Source organism: Mytilus galloprovincialis, chromosome 10 (genome assembly GCF_965363235.1).
Source record: "Mytilus galloprovincialis chromosome 10, xbMytGall1.hap1.1, whole genome shotgun sequence".
Taxonomy (NCBI): Eukaryota; Metazoa; Mollusca; class Bivalvia; order Mytilida; family Mytilidae; genus Mytilus; species Mytilus galloprovincialis.
The window spans coordinates 61,392,036-61,412,062 of record NC_134847.1 but is presented as its reverse complement, the minus strand read 5'-3'; the positions used below and the strand labels follow the sequence as shown (position 1 = coordinate 61,412,062).

Genomic DNA, 20,027 nt, shown 5'->3' with positions numbered 1-20,027 from the left:
ATTTCAAGTCACAAACTTTTCAAACCAGTTTGCATTGGAAAAGATGAAAAAAAAAAGATCCTGCCTTTAATTTTTCTTTTGACAACAGAGATGCTGAAGCGTCAACTTGGGCTTTGTCCTTCAACATAAATTAGTGCAATCGAAAATACCTCCCATGTTTAAAGATAAGACAGTACCAATCATTTCTTATTCTTATACCAAACCAATTGAAACTAATATGTTAAATTACAAACACGAGTTGCAGGATCTCAACATTGACGACTTCAAGTCTAAATCTCCAAATTGCACCTATGCTAGTTCCTCATTCATATATAATACGACTGGCCATGTTATTATTTGTAACCTGAACTTTGTCAATAACACGTCCCTGCGGAATGTGTTATCTAAAGGTTCAAAATATCGTGAGCCTAAATCCATCAATTGGAAACACAACTTCCAATTACTGATGGATTCTATCGAAAATTATGCCAGACAATGGGTTAAACATAAGAAAGAAGACGTAGATACTCTTTTCATAATTATTAAAGCTGTGTGGTCGTTGATACATATCAGAATTAAGAAACTGAATTGATATATTAATATCCTCGCGATGTCAATCTTTAAAGACCCAATTGTTACAAAACACTTGTCTTACCTTCATGACAAATATGTTGTTGTTTCCGTGGATAAAGCCCCAAACAACACATTTTTATGTGTAAATCACATTACATAAACTGCTTGATAAATGCAGAGGGTATTGACAATTCACTTGGAAACTCTATATATACACCCACGACACTTACTAAAGAGGAAATCCTGATAATCATATTTATGTTCTATGTTTCTATGGAATTTTAATGAAGTACTGGATATTTCATCACTGTATCGGTTACATAAACTACATAAGTGTCCACACAAACAACGTTATATTGCTGAGTCTTCCAAGTGCTCAACAAAACCTCTTTCTAAATTACTTACATCAAATACATCAGCATTCAAAGCTGAGCTTCAAAATTATTGTAAAACTGTATATTTAAGAAGTGGCGAGAATCAAATGTTGATATTAAAAAATCCAAAGATAAAAAAAGTAAATCACAAAAAAACTGGACTCCGAGGAAAATTTAAAACGGAAAGTCCCTAATCAATGGCAAAATCAAAAGCTCAAAAACATCAAACAAATGGATAACAGCTGTCACATTTCTGACTTGGTACAGGCATTTTGTTATGTAGAAAATGGTGGATTGAACCTGGTTTAATAAACAACCTAAGACTCTTTCATCTGGCAATAGTATTTAAACATTTGACTTTTCTACACTTTACACATGTATTCCCCATTCATATCCAAAAGACAATTTGCAAGAGTTGGTATTGCCTTGTTATATAAAAAAGAATGGCCAGAGTAGATACAAGTATCTTGTCTTAGAGAGGGATTAATCCTACCTTGTAAACAAACTCTGATTCAATCAAAAACTTATCTGAAACTTACATTATCAAGATGCCTGATTTTATTATTGACAATACATTTGTCACGTTGATGGCGGACGTGTTTTTCAACAAACTATCGGCATTGCATTGGGACCCAACTGTGCCCTCTTCTTGCCGACTTGTTCCTTTATTCTTATGAGGCTAACTTCATACAGGAACCTTTTAAGAGGAACGAAATAAAGTTATCAGTATTCCTTAACTTTACTTTCCGCTATAAAGATGCTGTTCTCTCGCTAAATAATTCAAAGTTTGGGGACTTTATTGAACTCATCTATTCCATCGCCTCATATCTTGACTAACACCTCGAAATTGACAATGGGGGTTAGGCGAAATCAAAACTTTACGACAAAACAATTAATTTCAGCTTCTCATTTGTGAACTCTCCATTTCTATATATATGTAGAAATATTCCAGCAGCCCCTGCATCCGACGAAGTATATATCTTCTAATTGATATGATATTCCCGGGTTTGAATTTCCTTGATAGAGGGTTGCTGATCACAAGGTAATTATTTAACCCAGAGTTCCAATTGGTGACGTTGAAATCATCCCTTGGTAAAGTTTACGGACACCATCACGAGTTGGTAGACCGTTATGGAATATCAGTTCCACAGATGAGACAAATCTCTACAAGAGTCCAACTGACACAGAAATTGACTATAGGTAACCGTACGGCCTTGTACCCTTACTACAATCCCGTATTCTTTTCACAAATAAATGTACCCAAAACGAAGTCTGGCATTCAAAGTTTAATTTTGGTATTTTTGATAATTTGTTTTTCATTGTTGGCATATGTTGACAAGCATAATGTAAACAAATGCAAATAAAATAATTTAAAAAGAAGACAGGTTAAAGTATTCGGACAAACCAAAATGGTGTCATATGTACTGCTTTTAGCTCACCTGATCAGAAGGTTCATGTACTTAGCCACAATTATCATTAGGGTATATTGTTTATTAACTATGTACGATGACCCTGCTTGCCATAAAAACATGGCCAACATGGCATAAATCGAACATAGAGGGAAAATGTATGTTTCGTTTATATAATTATTATCTTGAAAACCACTTCAGATAGTGGAAATCTGACAAGTGCTAAAATGTTTCTGATGATGAAATCTTCCCAATGGCTATTTATATCTAATCTATCAAACGACTTTTTACAAGACTTATTACCATTAATTAAACAACACATTTTACAATATTTTAAAATTTGCCTTTTATTTCTGAAATTATAATAGATAGCAAGAAACTTTAAAATGCACAAATTATCATCAAAACAAGACTAACAAATAAATCAAATGATCTAAATCGTCAGTCGACACCCCTCTAAAGTGATTATTCTTTAATGAGTTTTTTCCCATTTCTTATGCATTTTTGTAATTCTTTTAGATAGATAAAAATCCTCAAAAAAGTAAACTTGATAAGCAAGACATCTACAAATAAGTCACATGATAAAATTTGATAGTTTTTTTCTTATTGAAGTTATTGCCCTTTATTTATTATGTTCCCCTTTTTGTATTTTTGCCTTTTATCTTGAAAGCTGTTTTAAAAAGATCAGGATCTTGCATTTTAAAAAAGATCAGCAAGACAAGATATACTATTATGTCATGGCTGAAATCTTCAGTCTACCTCTTATTGGTCTCTAATTGGGAAGTTTTACCACTTTTCGGGTGTTTTGTTTGTTTGATATACTTGTAGTTTCGAACTCATTAGTAAAATAGTTTTATAATCTCTGGTAAAAAACCCGGATGAATTAAATAGATACATCAATAGCACATATAATTTATTCTGCTTATTGTGTGAACTTCATTCTTCATAGTTGCCCAGAGAAACACTTTACATTGCTACATATGATGTTATCAAAGTTTAGAATCCAATCAATTATATACAAAAAATATAAGAAATATTCTGGAATGAAAATAAAGAATACTAAACCCAGAACGTGGAGGATTGTGCCTGATATTCATATGATGAAGACATAATCTTTCAATCAGTTTAATTGTAGTCTGGAGCTGGCATGTCAGTTAACTGCTAGTAGTCTGTTGTTATTTATGTATTATTGTCATTTTGTTTATTTTCTTTGGTTACATCTTCTGACATCAGACTCGGGCTTCTCTTGAACGGAATTTAAATGTGCGTATTGTTATGCGTTTACTTTTCTGCATTGGCTAGAGGTATATGGGGAGGGTTGAGATCTCATAAACATATTTAACCCCGCCGCATTTTTGCGCCTGTCCCAAGTCAGGAGCCTCTGGCCTTTGTTAGTCTTGTATTATGTTTAATTTTAGTTTCTTGTGTACAATATGGAGTTTAGTATGGCGTTCATTATTACTGAACTAGTATATATTTTTGTTTAGGGGCCAGCTGAAGGATGCCTCCGGGTGTGGGAATTTCACACCGCATTGAAGACATGGTGGTGACCTTCTGCTGTTGTTTGTTCTATGTTCGTGTTGTTGTCTCTTTGACACATTCTCCATTTTCATTCTCAATTTTATATATGATTAAAAATATAGATGTTAAGTTCAGAAAAAAGAAAATTGTTTGTTGTGTACAGATATATCTTTCTTGGTTTTAAATCTGATAGACTTTTGTAAGTATTTTTAAATAATCTAATTCATAAATAAGTTACTACATACAGCTGCCTCTGTGATCTCGTGATAGCTTTCCCGACTCGAGTTTAATGTTGCTGGAGGTGGATTCAATTGAACAGAAAGACCTATCATAAAATAAATGATAACCGAAAAGACATTATCTTCGCTGGCTAAGGGTTACGATTCACTTCTCTCATCTGTACCCTTGGCAGATGAAGAGAGAATTTTGGATCCATTAGGTAATGGTTTTCATTGGTTGCAGTCATTCAATGCGTCTATAACTTGACCCCGTGTAAATTTAGAAAATGTAGGTAAATACTTGCCACGTGCTGATTGTGCAACAAGTCTTTGCGACCAAAAAAATACGACGATGTTTAGTGACAATTTGAAAGTTCTTAATCAACTAATAGATGTTCTTGTGTATGTTTTCTTGCATGTTGGACTTTCAATTTATTTTTTCGTTTCCTCCTTCTCCGGGTTGATAAACTCTAGACGTTATAAATGTGTTCACCTCCACACTGAAGTGAGTTCAAGTGCTACCATTGGTCAATAATAATAAAGTCGGAATGGGCGTGACTTTAATGAACTGATAAATGGCGCAACATTGTTATCACAATTTTTGACTTCATCTGCCACGGGTGGAGAGGAGGAGAATGAATCGTAACCTTTGGCTATGGAAGTTAAAAAGACACATAAGAGACTACAAACAATAGCAAAGAGCCTCTGATTGAACAACACCCGATGTTGAGTTCAGATGATAAATTGTGGAAAGCAGTTTGTGTTCCAGTAGTTTCATTGTCACAATGTATTGAAAAACAATTACTAAATGAATAGAGGTAAAATAGGGTGTCGCCTTTTTTTCATTCACATAAAATCCACGAATATTGTTTTATACCACCAAGGGATAATGGCAAGCGTAGTTTATTTTGTACTCATTTCAAGATCTTTTGGGGGGTATATGGTGATTAAAATCGGAAAAAAGTCAGTTCGGATCAACTGTTCTTCATGACTTTCGGCTCTGAAATTTTCCATCATTGCACGTCTGCCAGGCAAAATTAAATTTAATTTCGTAGCAGATACGGTAAATATTGACCTTAGGTAGCATTCCACAGTTAGGTGTGTAGTTTTGCATATTGTCCCCTTTGGGTTTTTCAAGAATGAGAGCTAGTGTGCAATAAATTCATTTTTGGATAGCTGAAGATTAAAATAGACATCATAGTTGGCTTATAAGAACATCAAGATTATTTAATGTATTTAATATGGTTTTCTGTTTGACAGTCTGTATTTTCATATCCGTAACACATATTGGTTCGGCATTTGTTGCTATGCTTTTTTTAATGATCAATTTGTAGATTAATGTCAACAGTTTCAGAAAAGGTATCACTCAAAAGCATAGAAATTCTGGTTTGAATAAAAGTTTTGGGGAATATGTGACATTTTCATTCCCTTTTTTGCAATATTTTATGGTAAATAGATGCAGAATGTTGCAATGGATACACTAAAAAGGAATTATAGTTCTACTTTTTAACTTTTGAAACTCAAATTTATGGAAAATACTGATTACATACATATGCGCATATATATGACACAAACAGTTGGATTAATGTTTAAGACATCCAGGAATAGAAGATTATTTAACATTTTGTGGTTCATTTTAATTTTATATTCTAACTGAAGAGTGCTACCTTACACTGAAACACTTTGTGATACACATTTCCTTGACGCTCTCAGCAATTTAACAAGATATCTTTGCAGGTCAAGAGCTTTTCCTTTCAGGCAACCGCAGCAATTTAACAAAAATTAAACCAAGGTTCTAATAGAATGGTGCAAACAAGATTTTTCAGAAAAAAAAACACATGTGATCAACATTGGTAACTAAGCAACAAATGAATTAAGATTTCAGTTTTAAAAGGTGTAAACGAGATAATTTGCCGATCGGAGGGATGTGGATTATTTTTCCATCTGTATTTAATCCAAACTGAAAATTAAAATTGAGAATGGAAATGAGGATGTGTCAAAGAGACAACAACCCGACCATAGAGAAGACAGCAGCAGAAGGTCACCAACAGGTCTTCAATCCAACGAGAAATTCTCGCACCCGGAGGCGTCCTTCAGCTGGCCCCTAAACAAATATATACTAGTTCAGTGATAATGAACACCATACTAAACTCCAAATTGTACACAAGAAACTGAAAGTTAAAATAATACAAGACTAACAAAGGCCAGAGGCTCCTGACTTGGGACAGGCGCAAAAATGCGGCGGGGTTAAACATGTTTGTGAGATCTCAACCCTCCCCTTTACCTCTAGCCAATGCAGAAAAGTAAATTTGTAGGTTCGTTTACTTTGACCTCAATAAACCAGATACCAATTACATAACTTTGTAATTTGTAAGTATAATAGTATATAATATAGAGATATAATATACAAGTTTGATGACAATGAAAGCTGTATTACACAACGTTCACATCCCGTATTAGACACGGACCCTTTGATTTTCCATGGAATGGGGCTGGGATTGTCATGCGCACCTGGATTTTTTTAATCATTCAATGTTTTTCCTATGTGTTCAAAATTTTGTTCAAAGATTTTTTGTGGGATTGGCACAACTGCTAGAAGTGCTAGACAAACAGGGTCAGGATATCTTTTTGTAAAAAATCCCAGTCAGTTTCTACTCTATATATGTCACCAATTAAAGGTATTTATAAACACACTATTTTGATCAATGCAATCCATCCAGGGTGTAACAATGACATATCCTATGATTAGATCACAAAAGCCATTAGTTTCTGTCGAGAAGACTTTTCTTCTGTGTGTCATATTGAGTGGTGGTACTGTGATTTAAGATCTTAATATCGCCTTAACCAACATTATATATCTTTAAATTATGAACCAAAGTATATTTCGCAGGTATCTTAACAGTAACTTATTCATAAACTGTCATGTCTAATTAGACATCTACCTTATCTTCCTCATGAACCAAATGAGAAATCGAAATCAAAACCGATATGTAAACCACTGCTAGTACATGAAGTAATGAAAGTAAAATAACTTCCCGCAGCTTGGTGCATATGTTAAAATTCCCTTCCTATCACATTTGTATATTTTGCATTGAGGCTGATGCTGTCAAATAACATTACTGTTTCAATATTTATAAAGCAAGCGTTTTAAGACAAATATCCTAAGAATTAAGGTATTTCATTAAAAAGTTAAAGCACAAAAATACTGAACTCAGAGGAAAATTTAATCGGAAAGTCCATAATCACATGGCAAAACTAAACGACAAAACACATAAAAACGAATGGACAAGAACTGTCAGAACCTGACATTACCCATTCCTTAAGCATAAGACAATTACGATTCTATATTTTATTAATATTCTAATGTTTGCAATCACAATGACCATCAATGCAGTGTGGCATACCATGACCATGTGGACAATGATGACCATGACAGTCAGCTTGGTCCATGCAACCTATAAAAACCAAATATAAGTAAATATTCATATGCAGTTTTCATTGTATTTCTTTTACTGTTATAACTTTAAGGTAGATTCACTCTTTCCGCCATCTTGGATTGTAAAATAGCAATTCACAATCGGTCTAGTTCATTGTCTAAATCTGCAAATTTTGAGACAGATTTGCAATTTGAGTGTATGAATATTATTTTTTATAAAGAAAAATTAGTGATGTATTGCACAATATAAAATGATTCAACAAATAACACATCTTTTTGGTTTTAAGAATCGACTTTTCTGCCATTGAATGGAAGACAACTCTTATAGTAAAACTTCTATACTGGACTGAAAGTGAATTTTTCATTTTTTTACTTATAGAAGAAAACAAGATCGGTGACACCATTTGTTCTATTTATTTTATTTAAGACTATTGTAAAACATATCTTCTCATACTTTGTTTCAAAATTTTATCTAGCAATAGATTTTTTTTCTCACCAAAAATGTGTTTTTGCATGAAAAATCTATGTATCTTGAAAAATAGCACGTTGGTCCATACTTTTGATTGTCTTATTAAGAAAACAAAAGCATGATTTAATCTTCAATTGGGCAACGGTATAAGAAAATTGTATATAAGAAAATATTTACCGACGGTGTACCAAAAGACATTCATGCAATCCATAATATTCACGTTTATACAATAAATAATTAAGGTATAATATAAATATGATTGTTTTGTTTTTTAAGTTTAATGTCACTTTCAGTCCCATTGGCTATATCGTGAAGGTCCGGTGTTGTCTTATTGGTAGAGGATGTCAAAATGCACGGAGAAAACTTCCGACCTTCGAAAGGAACACTTGCAATCCTTGTCAATTAAGATTTGTATCGAAGCAAATGTGGGCAAACATATGCTTAATTACCTAAAAGGAAGTCGGTTTATGAATATATGTTGCATATTAACGGAAAGCAATTCGTTAGTGCAAAAAAAAAACAGGTTTAATGATACTAGCAATCAGGGACTTCCTATACTATATATGTATAAACTGTCCCTGCTGTATCTCCTAATCCTATATAGAAGTGAAACTACTTACAAATTCTGACGTAAATTACAAGAAATTTTTTTGGTTTGCTCTCTAATATTTCAAAAAAATAGTCATAATTCAGTAATGCGTAATTATTTTCAAAACTTACTCAACAGACGTTATTTTAATATGTTATTTCAATCATATACTAGTATTATAATACATTTTCTTCTTGTAATAAGGCGATCCAAATAGGAATAATTCAATTTACCTCCGGGTCCGCCTCCACCGCCTCCACATGTACAAACTCCATGTTGGCACTCTACCATGCCTCCAGAGCTGCAGGTTTCCATTGTGCAGTCACTGGCCATTTGGCAGTTCTCTGCATATACTGCAGCTAAAAAAGAAAAATAAATCGTCATATTTGATGTTCGATAAAACGTTCTAAAATAGACTCTCATTACAACAATTCATTGTGGTACATCAACATGACGTAAATTATATACATTTCAATATTTTAAAAGACATTGAAGATTAAACAGGACATTTCTGTAGGCATACCTTGTTAGAAAAGTCGATAAAATCTTCAAGAAAGTATGTCTATTCTCACTTTGTCACTTTTTTTACCATGAAACTAAGTTCTAGCATATCTCATAAGTTAAGTTTCAAATATTTGTTTTATTTATCTATTGGTCAAAGTAATTATTTTTTCTCCTTAGTGTTTCACGGCATTTTAAAGTATTTTACTGCATTTCAAAGTATTTTAATTCGTTTCAAAGTAGTGTATTCCTTTATCAAATTCTTTATTATTGTGAAACCTTTGAATTGATAAAGACAGCAGTAGTGTACCGCTGTTCAAAAGTCATTATCCGATTAGAGAAATCCAATCCGGGTTACAAACTAAATCTGAGAGAAACACATCGACTTTAAAAGTGAAATAATGGAAGAACAGAAACACTGAAGTGCAACAAAAACAGAGCCAATTCAACAAACGTAGACACGAACTATTTGATAACAACTGCCATATTCCTGACTTGGTACGGAATATTTCAAGAAATAAATAGAGGGGATAAACTTGGTTTTGTAGCTAGATAATCCTCTCACTTGTATGACAGTCGCATGAAATTCCATTATATTGACAACGATATGTGACATCATATGTAAAATGTCAAAAATAGGGTTTCAATCTAACATAATCCTAAAGTGATTATATATATAGATGACGGAAATCTGTTGCATTTAGACACTTAAAACAGTTTATTTTAAATAATAAACGACATGCTATTTAATATTACAATGGAATGTATCGACGTCAAATATATAATGCATATTAATTTATTTATAAGAAATTTTCTAATTGTTAATTTTTGCATTAAAAATCTTATTTTCATATATTTGATGGATACATTTTTATGAAAAACCTGCTAATTTATTAAAAGTATCAGACCTTGTTGTTTGGTTACAAATAAAATTTTCGAGTATGGAGAATATGAAAGAAAAACAAGTTATCAAAACATGCATATAGATGTTCCGTTATTTTTTCGTAGATCAGATCTAGGAATAATGAAAAGAAATTTAATTACAATTGATACAATAAGTTATACGACACTTATTTAAAAACATAATGCTTGTAACTATGTCTAGAAGTACCAATAAATATCAAGAATTAATATCATGATTTGTTTTCCATTTTCCTGCCCATGAGTACAAGTGAAATGAGCATACTGATGACGACATTGACAAAATTATAACTCTTTTAAATATAAAATTAAATTCCAGAAATAATTGTATGTATTAATGTGTGTTAAATCTTTACACAAAAACTTACCAATTAGAACAACGAAACACAGAATTGTAACTTTCATGTTGATGGTTTGATAACAGAACAAGTTGTGATCAGTTTATATAAGGACTATTTTGATAAGAAGTTAAATAAAAATTCCGGTAAATGACTGACATCATTCTCACCAAAGTCGAAACACGTGAAACAAGTCCCGACATAACGACAGCTGTTCATTATTATGCTTATTTTATCGTGCTCAGGTTATCAGACGTATGGTGTTGATTTTGTCGTCAGTAAATAGGCCACTACTTTCACTAAACTTAACATAGACACGTCTAGATTTAACATATATCTCGAAATAAAGGCAACAGAACTGTTCAATTGTCATAAATCGATTAAGCGAAAACAAATCCAGGTCACAAACCATGACCGTGGGAAACACATCAACTAAATGAGGAAAACAACGGAAAAAAGTAACACTGAACTGCTACAAATCAAACACCAACATACATAGAAACGCACTAATTTATAAAATAAATTTAAAAAAGAGAACGGTGATTTCCTTAGGCAGCGTCCTACAGTAGTGTTTTTAAATCTCAACTCGTTTGATACGCTCGTGTCTGTTCTTTAGTAACGTTTTACGTTTTAATAAGTGTAATTTATGTAGAACTAGTAAAATGGTAGTAATTGCGAGCCCTCTCAGATCTGTATTGAGTGTTGTTGGTTTTTTGTTGTTGTTTTTTTGGGGGGGGAGGGGGGGAGGGGTATAAATATTTTATTATATGTATTTCTTTTTGAATTCTTCTGATGAGTTAAGATTTTTACAACTGATTTTTGTAGTTTCTTCTTTTGTTGTACTTTTACACCCCTGTTCCAGGTTTTGGTAGGGGTGAGCAGTCATAAATATGTTTAAGCTGCCACATTCTTTAAGTGCCTGTCGCAAAGCAGAAGCATGTTGTTCAGTGGTTGCCATTGGTTCATGTTTGTCATATTGTTTTTCGTAAACTGTTTTGTTATAAATTAGGATGTTAGTTTTCTCGTTTGAATTGTTTCAAACTATTCATGCCCTTTTATAGCCGACCAGACGGCAGACGTTTTTCTCATTGTTTAAGTCGCAGTGTTTCCTATGAAAGCTTGCATGCATTTCATTTGAACTTTGGTGGATAGTTGTCATTGTCAATCATACCACATCTCAGTTTAGTAAATGCCCATGTATTTATATTTAAAGAAAGCGATGTAAAGCTTTTTTTAATTGAACATTTTGAATTATTACGAAAATTTGTAATTTATAAACTATATCCCATTGATGAATCACAGCTGTCATTGGTGAAACAGTTGTGTTAACAGTCATGTATTGCCATCGGTTTTCCGAATGGTAAGGTGCCCATTCGTGAAAGTCAGTTTGTTATGACGTTTCCTTTTCCTTCCTATTGTAATCTATTATATACATGGGTAAGATTATCTTAAATATTTCGAAAAGTTTTGTAAACAGTTTTTTATAATTATGACCATATCAATCATAATTCATGTCAAGCTGACTACTCGGTTGTTGATACCCTCGGGGGGATAACCTCCACCAGCCGTGGAATCGACAAAGTGGTTGTGTCTGTATATGTATGGGTACGTCGTAGTTACCAATTGTGGCTTTTATACAACCGGAGTGAAGGCGCTGTCGATTTACTGACATTTCGCGAGAGCAGATGTAAAGCCCTCTACACTTGTTGCGCGCACAATAGTGTCTTCTAGATGGTTCCAGTTAATAATAGTGGACATAAAAAATAAGTTTGAATGTTACGGTGTTTAACTGGTACGAATGTCAAAACACCTAGTATTGTTTCTCACTTGTTTTTCAATTATGTTAGTTGCTTGATAATTGTCAAACTTTTTAGCTGTGATGGTTCGTCTTGCTGATTGGAGGAAGTCGTCTGGATCAAGAGCAGGATACCATCATTAAAATTGTGTACGACATCTTAGTCAATTTATTCCTATTGATACCGTAACTCCAAATAAAATCTTTTATTTAGTGCTGAGGAAGTTTTACAACATCAATGTCTACAGTCACTCTTAATGCTATTAAAAAGAGGAAAATAAAACAAACCAAAATTTCAACATTTTGCCAAAATCAGCAATTAACTCATACTTATGAAATTGAATTCAATATTTGTCAGTAAACTTCCACAGCAGTAAGGCACATACTAATTCACTTTTGTGTGTGTGTGAAGGGGGGTTGAGCTAACTAAAGATAGATTGTCTGATTCAAAATCTATTGAACTTTTTTCCATTCAAAATTAGGAGGAAATACATTTAAGAGATTGAAGTTCCAAAAATACCTGTCATTTAAAACAAAAATTGTTCGTTCCAATAAAACAAACATGCGTCCCAAATTTACCCCCCCCCCCTTTTCCTTCGCCGCATTTAATGTCAATTTGTATTACATTTTGGGTTAATAAGACTACATAAACTGTTTCTATAACACAGTAATGTTGACTTTTTTTAAAAATAAATTAACAAATAAATTGATATGTAAATTCATTTATAACATAATGATTTTGTTATATTCTGATGTTTCTTCCTTATACATGTAATTAAATTTACATTTTTGATGTAAAGTGTTTGTACACTTAACCCGAACAAGGCCTACACTGAATATCGATTGAATGTTATCAAAATCTGATTCAAACTACTGTTACATCTAAACATTGATTTTGAATAAATTGGGACGTCAGTAGAGTTAAGTTGATGTTTCGATGACACACTATGAATGTGAAGACGACAAAACTTAGGTCTTGTCCTGCTAATAATTTTTGCCATCAAAATTTTCTCCGAATCAATTGTCATGGTTTTCAAGATCATAGGCAAAAAACAGTAGGTAGATCTCATAATTCATAACATTTCCGTCCCTTTTAGTTCTTCTCATTTTACAGAATTTTCCAAATTAATAGATACAACTAGCCTTTTAACCCTATGTTCTAATTTTAGCCATGTCAGCCATGTTGGTTGACAAGTGGAAAACTACATAACCTGATGATGATTGCGGCGAATTTTGGTTTAATTTTACCGAGTAACTTCAGAGTAGACGCGTTTTGTAAAAGATAACGGACGTTGATTGATTACGGACACCAAGTTATTAAAAAGCTCACAGGGCCTTTTGAACATGGGAGCTTAAAAATGAGAAAATTCATTATTAAAATCGTTCGATCATCGGAGCAAAGCACCATCTTCACTTATTCATTGCGTCTATAACGTTTTGAGCCTTTGTTGATGGAAACGTTAAGAAATATTCCGAGTTTAAATATATAATTCTACATCAATTTATTTGATTTGAACATAGGTAAACCATCTTTGCCTTAGTTCAAATACCCCATACTCTTTCAAAACATGATTATTTACCATTGATTGACCAACTGACCATTCAGATCAACTGTTATCCCTTAACATTACCGTTACCGTTGGCTGAAACATACGAAATATATGATTCTACTAATGTCGGCACTCACATGTACCATCAAATCTGGTCTTGCTCCTTTTTAATTTCTTGGGATTCTCTCATTTTTGTTTGTTACCTTGGTTTGTTTTCTCAATCGATTTATGAGACGTGAACATCAATACACTACCAGTGACTACTGTTGTCTAAATAGAGCAAAAAATAGCAGGATACAGTTGTGTTGTTTTATGAACACTTTATACCACAGCATACAAAACATGTTTATAATAAACTTATTCATTGAAGAGTTTGTTTATAGTTTGGACAACATTTCATTCTGTTAAACAGACTCAAATTTCACACTGCAAATATCGTTTGTTTCAGTAGCAAAAGGAAATTATGTACGAAAATAAATGCTTATTTACTTATATAGCAAATATACTGTCGCAATATCAAGCTAAGTAATGACAAGGGATTGACCAACCAATTCGAAAACATTATTAACTGAAGGGTTACTGTGATCAAGCAATGTTATCAATTAACTAGAACTTTTTCTTTCTTCTGGCAAATTATCCTAAGATGCTATGATTGGATATAATGGACTCATAAATCCTAAGTTACGTCCGGTCTTTATAAAGACGATAAATCCGATGTCTTGTGTAAAGGCAGCGCAACAACTATTTGACGGTCTGTATTTTAGTTTATTTGACTATATGACTAGAGAAGTATAAAGTGTATTCAATCTAGGCTAATGGAACTCGCATTTGCAGTGTCCGTTCACACAATAAGCCACATGTAATGGTCCACATATACCACGTGTATGGCACTCTTCTCTTGTAATGCAGCCTGTTCAACAAAAGATGGTATTTCAACTTGTATTTATTAAAAAAATATTATTGCGTTTACAGTAACAATAATTTCAAAGTTAAATGAAATGACAGATCTAAGATGTCAAGATTGTTACAAACATCAAATGTTTGAGTTAGGAACAAAATTTCTATATGTTATATTATTATTTTACATCTGAACGTTTCTCAAAAATGTGGTCTGTATTATGTTTAAGAATGCGAATCGTGTGAACTTGAATTGTACTCATACGGGTTTACGACTGAAAGTAATACGTCACACGTTGTACACTCGCACAATCGCTGTAAGCTATCCAATGATGGATGGAGTCTCTGTATCTCAGATAAGTAGCCATACAACATCAATTGATGTGTATCTAGACTGTATGGTGTGCTACATATGATTTATGTTATTCATCTCGTTGCATTGCTATATAATTTAACATATACCCCCTACTTTTTTTTGTTCATTTTCTGCATCATTGAATCTTCAACACATCGAGAAAATATTGCACCCGGAGGTGGTCTTCAGCTGGCCCCTTAACAAAAATGTGTATTAGTTCAGTGAAAATGGTCGCTATCAAATATAATAGTCGATAACAAAACGTTTTTGCTTCGAAAACGAGCATGGTGAAATACAAATGTCTTTCTGATTAAACATTTTGTTGAAGACCGACTCTTCGCTTTCTCGAATTCTTTAGGATATATTCCTCTGTTTAAGATATCAACAATAAAGGTATATTTGTTTCACTGTAGAAAAACATTTTACTATAAGATGAATCTTACCATGTCCCGTATTTGGAGCACACGTGCATATCGTATTTACACATGCCAATGATCCTTGTTTACAGCAAACAGTTGAACACTCTGAATTTGACCCACCGGGACAGTCCTCTGCACATGCTGCAGCTGCTAAATAGACAAAAAACTTACAACTAACACATAATACATAAAGGGTATAACAAGATTTACCACATGGACAGATTAGCGATTCCTCTAAACAATACAAAAACTAAGAACAACACATTCTTCGGAGACCCAATATTAGTAGTTCTGGTTAGAAATGTAGTTTGGTAAAGACAAGCAAATAAACATCCGACCCCCCTTACCTATCTAAACCCCAAATCGTGTTTGTAAAGCATACAATAAAAAAAATACGGTCCAGATATACCACCTACTTGAGAAAAAAGAATTGCTATGAACATAATTATGAACCTCTGAAAATGAACATATTCTATCATGTTTAAGATTTCATGTAATAACTTGCATGATGATTATGTGATATTTGTACTCGTAACTAAAATAGAAAAAATAATCGATCTTAACAACTTTAAAATTTCGAATAGTTATATTGAAATAAGTTTGTTTGTATTTATTTGTTTGAATAAAGGAGAAGCACAGAATAAGTCAAAGCTCTATAGATCAACAAGAGTCTAAATAATATGAAACATGTACGATTTAGACTCATGCATATGCCTGTATTGTACCGGAGGTTCAGAAGAAACCCGAGTTTGAAAAAGTTAATAAATTAAACGTTATAATTAATTCGCATATTCAGAAATGTATAGTCCTACTTACATAATAGAACGACTATACTGAGTATAACAACCTTCATTTTGTATTAGATATTCAACTTTCTGCTTATTATTATCTCTTGAAAGGTCACAGAACGTTCAAATCTGATCTTTCCTGTTTCGTGCACTTTTGAGTTCATACAATAAATAAATTAAAACCGTTACCAACTATTACCATGTATACAAAAAATTGATTATGATGTTAAATTAGCTGTGCCTGTCCAATTCTCTTAGATATGTTATTAGTCTAAATAGCACATGTTGAGATGGTCGTTAAGATAAATACATTACATTGTGTGCTAGTGACCTAATACGAATTATTTTGTTCAGTAAATTCCATATTGGGTGAGAGTATAGCCTTATATATCGTATTTGGTTACACTTTGAAATTTAAAAAAATGAAAGGAACGGGTCTCGTGTGGTATGTTTCAGTGATGTATACAACAACTGCCTTCTCTGTTTAGTAATCGATTACAAATAATCGCGATGAGAAACCGTAGTACAAATACACTATTGATAAACGTGAATAATTGACTACTGGACAAAACAAGTTCAAAATAAAGTATCACAAAGAACGTGTTTTAATATTCTCAGTACACCTATTATTAGTCGGAAATCTTATCAGTAATGTATTGGACCCTAGTCCGACAATAATTATTATGATATAAAAATGAAAATATCAAGATGATGCTCATTACTAACCAAACAGCAAGAAAATGAAGGTCGTTCTGTGTTTCGCATTAGTTTTCCTTGGTACGTAATTATTTAATTGTAGCTAAAAGCAGACATTTACTTCATACCAGCTTTGATAAATCTTATTAAATAAGCCACGTGTAGTGTTATATCTCCGCCAATGAAGGGGGATGGGGTAGACGGGTAAATAATAATGTACATCTCCGTCAATCCGTATATCCGTCCGCAACACTTAACTTTTGATTTTGGGAAAATAATTAAAAAAACCTTGACTACATATTTGAAATTTGAACATAGTGTTGAACCATAACAAATACAGGTCAAATTTCATTTTGACTGTGTTTAACCGATATGTGCCTGTGAGTTATCTGAAAGATCTTTAATTTCAAAATGAAAATAATAGTTTCACTTTACAAAATCGTTTCTGTTAATAGATTTAATTAAAACTTACCAAGTTCATTTTTGACAGTGTATGAATTTATCAATTAAGAGTATACCCCTTTTAAAATCTTTGAAAATTGGTTTTGTTTCTGTGTTCCAACTAAGATACTTCTTGAAAGAGTTCTTTTAGTTTAAAACAAAATGGTATGATCCATAAATAAATTCGATTTTGACAGTATTAGCCTTTAATATTTAAAGAGTATGCCGCTTATTAATTCTTAAATCAAAATTTTCTTTGGTTCCTAGATAATGAATAAATAACCATTACATGGACATTAATGTGTTCATCGTTTTAAAAAATCGTTTTGAATTTAAACACAGCATAATTGACAATAATACAAACATGCCTAGTATTAAAAATCGATTTTAACAAAATAGTCAATTCTGTTCAAGAGTATGCTGTGGTTTGGGTATCTGTTATCCTTGATCTCACGATTCTAGTTTCAGTTTTTCAAATCTAAGAAAAAATTCCAAATAATAATTTAAGATGGCGAACGTTTCTTATACGTTAAGTACATGGAATTCTGTTTTGAACAGACATATTCGTTTACTGGCATATGAACACTTTTAAGTATCACTATTGGATACATGTACCCATAAGCAAAGAGACAATGATAGTTTACAGGTTGAATAGGTACCATTCGATCAGTTTCCGACAATTTCAAGAGAATAGCCAAAAAGGATTACATTCAGCATTAAATAGTAGAATCATTATTATGAATCAGTCTAAATATTTACTTGTCAGGAACACGTAGAATATATGAAAATAAAAAGAATTTCACCTTACTTGACTTCACATTTTTTTCGAACGCTTTATCCGAGTGTGACACAATTGTGATAACTTTTAATATTATATCACTTAGTTTAAACGATTTGATGTGTTCACTAAACTGTAGGTTATGCAATATCATATTAATTTGTTTCTCCAACAACATCTTTTGGGAAATCATATTTGTATTTAAGACAAAACACTATTTTAGAATTTACCAAAAAATTATATCCTCTTCATTTTATAGTAACAGTTTACGCAGAGAACTGTAAACAAGCAACGGACTGCTCTCTGACACAGTGTTCTCAAGGATCATTGGCTTGTATTGACCACAGTTGTACATGTGCAACCAATACCGGCAACGGTAAGATATAAGAATATTTCATTCATTTAATAAATAAATCAAACAAAGCCAGTTTAAGGTAGCACAATACAAAGATTTTATACCTTCAATCGCCAGTTTTAAAATGCTGTAACTTTCTTTATAGTGCTTGAACATTTATAAAAGTGGTATTTATGGACAGCTTAAAGATTACTCTTTCAAATGAATGCAATGTTAATATTATACAACAATTATGTAATCAATTATAATGTTAACTGTGTCTGCAAAATTTAACACAAAATTTCCAATTGCAATTGAAAATAGCTTCTTCATGGATACCTCGAGAGGGTTGATTTTATTATAAGTTGTTCCTAGAGCCATTATCTACAAAAGCATGTCTCAGATTTCGGATAGACTGTATATAATCAAACATTATATACTTTTATTTGGTAAGGATGTTTACACTTATTACAGATTTATGAGATAATGGATTACGATAGAGATAATTTGAGACATTATTTTGTAGCTCCTGCTGTGTTGATTAAGATTTCGTTAACATTTCCTGTATAGTTATAGAGATGAGTGGAAGCTAAATTCATTCAAATGAACTGACCAAGATTGTGGCATTAATTGCATAATAATTGATTACATAATGATTGCATAACAATAATACTGCATTCATTTAAAAGATAAATCTTTTATCTATCTATATATACCTCTTTCATTAATTTATAAGCAGTTTTAAGAAAGTAACGACATTTTAAAATTTGGAGATTGGAAGTTAAAAAATCTTTGTATTGTGCTACCTTAACATGTATGAAGCAGTTACTCTATAATAGATTCTACTCTAATTAAAAAATCTCAAAACAATTATAAAAACAAAATCTGTAATACAAAACTATATTGATTTCTTACAAAATTAATGCCATATCAAAATTGATTGTTGTAATGTAGAGTAATGAAGTGGAATATGTGAAACCAATACAGGACTTTGTCCATGAATTCTTCACTCTATAGTATTAATTTGAATATTTTGTCATATCTTCTAAAGCAAAACAAAGAAGAAAGCGTAACATGTATTTTATCCTTTATTCATATTCTCAACTATAGATATCTCAGATATAATTGATATTTCACTTATTATGTACTCTGGTGATTTTTTTTTTAAACAGTTGGAAAACCTATTTGCTTATAAAAATGGTACTATTTACATGTAAAAAACTTCTACTTCTAGCTTGTACCACACGTGATGACTGTCACCAACATTGTCAAAAGCATGGAGGACGAGCACATTGTGTCGATGGAAGTTGTAGGTGCCAACACTAAAAAGTTTAAATAAATATTCGATCTTTAATATATTTATAGTTGTTTTATACAATGTTTATATGCAAATTGTGTTCCATTTGTTACAGTAATATCTCTTGGAATTTGAATGACAAGTATTCATTACTTTCTACTGCACTCGCTATTATGTTGACTGCTATGGAATATAACTGACACAGATAACCACCAGAATGTTCCACTTGCCCAAGTTATAATCCTAACCACCATTCCTTGTTTATGAATTATGACGATAGGACTTTTATTGATGTTCAAATATCGTAAATCGTTAAAAAAGTGTAAACCAAAGCAAAACATGAAAACTG

The 20,027-nt window shown here is 32.2% G+C and overlaps 1 protein-coding gene and 1 long non-coding RNA gene across 2 annotated transcripts; both read right to left on the bottom strand.

Annotated features, from left to right (window-relative positions):
• Positions 1-7,408: 7,408 nt before the first annotated feature.
• On the bottom strand, positions 7,409-10,517 carry LOC143048048 (uncharacterized). The gene is made up of 3 exons (XM_076221483.1): positions 10,359-10,517; positions 8,802-8,927; positions 7,409-7,529 (listed from the first exon to the last, which is right to left on the bottom strand). The coding sequence occupies exons 1-3, from the start codon at positions 10,393-10,395 to the stop codon at positions 7,435-7,437; spliced, it is 258 nt and encodes an 85-aa protein (XP_076077598.1). The 5' UTR covers positions 10,396-10,517; the 3' UTR covers positions 7,409-7,434.
• Positions 10,518-14,417: 3,900 nt separating this feature from the next.
• LOC143048049 (uncharacterized) lies at positions 14,418-19,609 on the bottom strand. Its single transcript, XR_012969724.1, has 4 exons — positions 19,593-19,609; positions 16,161-16,283; positions 15,369-15,494; positions 14,418-14,583 (listed from the first exon to the last, which is right to left on the bottom strand). It is a non-coding gene; the product is annotated as an uncharacterized LOC143048049 (long non-coding RNA).
• Positions 19,610-20,027: the final 418 nt, after the last annotated feature.

Bases quoted from the DNA above. Each gene is read 5' to 3' on its own strand.
- LOC143048048 (XM_076221483.1), bottom strand. From the start codon at position 10,395: ATGAAAGTTACAATTCTGTGTTTCGTTGTTCTAATTG. The intron at 8,928-10,358 runs GTAAGTTTTTGT...TTTCTTTTTTAG, and splicing joins GTGTTTCGTTGTTCTAATTG to CTGCAGTATATGCAGAGAAC. The intron at 7,530-8,801 runs GTAAATTGAATT...TGGTTTTTATAG, and splicing joins CGGTGGAGGCGGACCCGGAG to GTTGCATGGACCAAGCTGAC.